Raw genomic sequence first — 4,831 nt, forward strand, 5'->3', positions numbered from 1 at the left:
TTTAAGGAGTTGTGTTTCTGTCTGTCTGACTGTCTGTCTCTTTGCTGCAGGTGTGTGTGTGTGTGTGTGTCCTCCGGGATATGGGTTCTCACTCCACTACACAGATCCCATATCCCAGAGGGACGGTTCGCGCTGTGATTGGCCTCGGCCGTCGTTTACGTCGCGTGACTACGAGCCAATCGCGTCGCGTCTAACGTGCGACGTCACCACACAGCCAGTCAGGAAGTGAAGGGATAAGACGCGCCAAGCCGAAAAACACAAACAGGTTGGTTTTATTTATAAACATTACATTATAAATAGTTATACGTGTTTATAAACTACGTCAACGCTCAACACGCACACGCTCTGTCCCACAGTGTATATGCGCGTGTACACGCTCTGTATAAAGTATCTATAGTAATCTCAGAGTATTTTATTTTTAAACATGTTTAGAAAACAGTTTGTATTTCAAACGGCTGAAGTCTGGACACTGTTTAACTAAAGTATTTATATTAATAATTACATTTAATTACGTATCCAGTGGTTGGAAGTTACTGTACTCTGTATTCAAAATACGTCAGAATCAATAATACTGCATGTACTCTGTATAAAGTATGTTCTTCAAAATAATCTTTAAAGTACTAGCAAATTAAAAGTAGCCTACTCACATTTTGTCAAACATTTAACAGATCTTGTTGTTGTTTTTGACCATGTTATAAATGGTCAAATATTTAAGAAAGTATTTATTTGAATAAATACTGTGAAAACAGCTGATCTAAAAGCTCACAAAGCCTCGCAGACATGTGTTGTGAGCTTGAAGATCTGTTGATTTCGTCGACTAAAACCTTTCTCCACTGACAAACTGAATGAAAACTAAGCTATCGTGACTAAAACTAAGACTAAATATATCGACAATTTTGTCAAGAAATAAAAAGTAGACTAAAATGTTAGGAAGGGACTAGTGGACAAGAGATCCAGTATACGTAATTTTACATTTGGTTGCATGCTGAAAATAGCAGATCTACAAGCTCACAACACGTCACAGCACGACGCGTTGTGAGCTTGTAGATCAGCTATTTCAGTCACTACGCTCATTCTGTAGCTCTCTCTCTCTCTCTCTCCAGTGTACTCTTGCTGTGAAGCCATGAGTGCAGTTCCACCCCTGGCCACCGGGGGGCTCCACCAGCAGAGCGACAGCCTCGCGGAGCAGAGGGAACGCTGGGAGAGGAAGCGAAGCCGCACGGCAAGGGAGCTCGTCCAATCAGAGCAGAGATACTGTGATCAGCTGACACTGGTCAACACGGTGCGTCAATCCTTCCTGTCTGTATATGGGCGTTCCTTCCTGTCTTTATATGGGCGTTCCTTCCTGTCTATATATAGTTCCTTCCTGTCTGTATGTAGTTCCTTCCTGTCTTTATAGGGGCCTTCCTTCCTGTCTGTATATAGTTCCTTCCTGTCTATATATGGGCCTTCCTTCCTGTCTGTATATCTCTGTAGCCTGGGCACCATTTCATTTCGATATATGATCCGGGCTGGAGCCGGATGATATGCTTACGTCATGTTGTAGGCAATGGTTTGCCTACAACAAAAAGGAAGCTGTTTGTTGCTTCCTGTTTGATTAAAAGCAATAAAAGCTCTCGTAAGCGAGAGCTTTTATTGAGAGGGAAAAGGAAGTTGTCGCCGCCTGTTCATCCTGTCTGGCGACTACAAAACAATACTACAACATGACGTAACCACATCATCCGGCCCCAGGCGGGATCATACGGACTTTTGAAACAGAGACTAGGCTTTCCTCCGAGGCGGTGGAAAGCCTGGTGAGGCGAGGTTAATATCTCTGTGGCCCAATCCCAATTGCCTCCCTCAAGCCCTGAGCCCTGATTGGACCCTCATTGACTTTAGTGACGTCAGCTGTAAGTGCTTGAGGGTGAGAGGCTGCAAGGGCTCCACATTGTTGTGAAAGAAATGGGACGGCACTTTGAAGATGAGTCCGCCATTCATGACACTTTGCATCACTTTATAAAAACTGTCCTTATTCACAGCCAGTGCCTACACCTACATGCTTGGCCTATTTATACATGTCTATCATGTCTATTTTAGTATTTAAGGCTAAGCTGATCGTTTTATTATTAGTTTCATAAATACACGTTCCTGTGTGATAGGGGTCATAATATTCATAATACTATTCATTATACATTTCATTTCCATATTATTTTACTTTGCTCATTAGTCATTTCTCATCATGTTTCCCTTATTATTATTGTTATTAAATATATAGCCTATATCCTTCCATTCCGTCTCCTTTTGAGAACAGTGAGAAAGCACTATTGTGTTTGTTGACATTCTAACCGCGATACATAACTAATTTGCATACTTAAATGATTGACGTTCGGAGGATCCCCCTCATTCCCCTGGTAACGCTATGAACTGTGGGTCATTTATTTGCTAAAGTCAGCATCGATGCTGACTTTGGCAAAGGGCACATAAAGGGGCGGGGCTTTTGGCCCAATCCCAATCCACTCCCTTGCTGACTCAATGAGCCCTCACTGACTTAGCTGTGCGTTCATGTGAAGTCTGCGAGGGCTTGAGGGACGTCCCATTTGAAATGGGTAAGTCAGTGAGGGCTCAGCCCCGCCCCTTTATGTGCCCTTTGCCAAAGTCGGCGTCGATGCTGACTTTGGGCTGACTTTGGCAAAGAAATTACCCACAGTTCATAGCGTTACCAGGGGAATGAGGGGGATCCTCCAAACGTCAATCATTTAAATATGCAAATTAGTTATGTATCGCGATTAGAATGTCAACAAACACAATAGTGCTTTCTCACTGTTCTTAAAAGGAGACGGAATGGATGGATATAGGCTATATATTTAATAACAATAATAATAATAAGGGAAACATGATGAGAAATGACTAATGAGCAAAGTAAAAGAATATGGAAATGAAATGTATAATGAATAGTATTATATATGAATATTAGTTACAACCCCTATCACACAGGAAAGTGTATTTATGAAACTAATAATAAAAACATCAGCTTAAATACTAAAATAGACATGATAGACATGTATAAATAGGCCAAGCATGTAGGTGTAGGCACTGGCTGTGAATAAGGACAGTTTTTATAAAGTGATGCAAAGTGTCATGAATGGCGGACTCATCTTCAAAGTGCCGTCCCATTTCTTTCACAACAATGTGGAGCCCTTACAGCCTCTCACCCTCAAGCACTTACAGCTGACGTCACTAAAGTCAATGAGGGTCCAATCAGGGCTCAGGGCTTGAGGGAGGCAATTGGGATTGGGCCATTGAGTCAGCAAGGGAGTGGATTGGGATTGGGCCTATGTGTACTGTGATAAACTATATCTAAAACTACTAAACTACTACTAAAAATACTATGAATGGAATATTAGATTTATTATTATTATTATTATTATGCCACTAGTCAATCAATCAATCTTTATTTATAGAGCACGTATAAAAACAACCGAAGTTGACCAAAGTGCTTCACAACAAAAGACAACAGTAAACAAATTCAAAATATTATACAGTGCCTAAAAAAGGTTAAAATCAGTTCACATTAAAAGCCAGAGAAAAAAAGGTGCGTTTTGAGAAGGGATTTGAAGATGTTAATTGATTGAGCAGTTCTAGAACTAGTGGTTCACTAATGTTTTATTTGCAAGGACAGCCTTAACTCTGGGAGTACAGATGGAACCTCAGTATTTAAAGTATTTCTACTCATTACATTCCAGTACTTTGTCCAGATACTGTCGGCTAAAGGAACTCTGAAACAGAACATCAGAGAAACCATCTTCAGCTCCATTCAGTCCATTCACTCTATCAACCAGTAAGTATCTATTACTATTACTACTACTAATCTATTACTCTGTTTACGTCTGTCTGTCTGTCTGTCTGTCTGTCTGTCTGTCTGTCTGTCTGTCTGTCTGTCTGTCTGTCTGTCTGTCTGTCTGTCTGTCTGTCTGTCTGTCTGTCTGTCTGTCTGTCTGTCTGTCTGTCTGTCTTGGTAATCTTTGTGTTAATAATGAAATAAAATATAAAGAGAAGCAGCTTACATTTTCTCTGGGTGTTTTTAATTAATGTCCAGCCTTACAACTCTCTCCTTGATGTAATTCCTTTTGTCACAAAGTCATTTACCAACCGGTAATTGCATCGCTAATTCCGTGTGTGTGTGTGTGTGTGTGTGTGTGTGTGTGTGTGTGTGTGTGTGTGTGCGTGTGCGTGTGTGTGTGTGCGTGCGGGGGTGTCTCCACTTGACAACTAATTTCCAACTACTCTTCATGAGAGCTCTTATGTCTAGAAAGCAACCATTGTTTTTACCCTTATCGTGTTGGGAATTTAGTCTACGCACACACGCACACACACACACACACACACACACACACACACACACACTCAGGCTGAGTGAATTCAGAGTTTTAATAGTGTGCGTGCGTGTGCTGGCATTAAGCAACCAATCGCCATATCTTGCAAGTCTGATTGAACCCTACAAACCCTCCCGCACGCTCAGATCAGCCAATGCAGGGAAGCTGGAAGTACCTTCACTGAAAGACCCTGGACAACGCTCCGCAAGTCCCAAACTATTCTCCCTTCTGGCTCCAAAACTATGGAATGCACTTCCCATTGTAGTCAGAACTACAGACTCACTCCCAATCTAAATGAGGATAAGACAGAAGTTCTCATAATCGGTTCTAGTGAGCAGAAAGAATCAATAATTAGCAGACTTGGTAACCTGACTGTAGAAAGTAACAGTACAGTAAAGAACCTGGGGGTTATTATTGATTCTGAATTGAATTTTAATTCACACATTAATCATGTTACCAAGATTGTCTTTTTTCATCTT

General features: G+C 41.3%; 1 protein-coding gene across 2 annotated transcripts in view; it reads left to right on the forward strand.

Moving 5' to 3' along the window:
- Positions 1 to 213: 213 nt before the first annotated feature.
- The window catches only part of arhgef39 (Rho guanine nucleotide exchange factor (GEF) 39), a 12,350-nt gene continuing 7,732 nt past the window's right edge, over positions 214 to 4,831 (forward strand). For both annotated transcript variants that reach the window (XM_080757287.1, XM_080757288.1), the window contains exons 1-3: positions 214 to 265; positions 1,104 to 1,282; positions 3,723 to 3,817. In XM_080757287.1, the coding sequence (XP_080613413.1) occupies positions 1,124 to 1,282; positions 3,723 to 3,817 (254 nt within the window). In that variant the 5' untranslated portion in view covers positions 214 to 265; positions 1,104 to 1,123. The remainder of the gene's footprint in view (positions 266 to 1,103; positions 1,283 to 3,722; positions 3,818 to 4,831) is intronic.

The sequence above is a fragment of the Protomyctophum bolini genome (assembly GCF_963924005.1).
Source record: "Protomyctophum bolini genome assembly, chromosome: 23".
NCBI lineage: Eukaryota > Metazoa > Chordata > Actinopteri > Myctophiformes > Myctophidae > Protomyctophum > Protomyctophum bolini.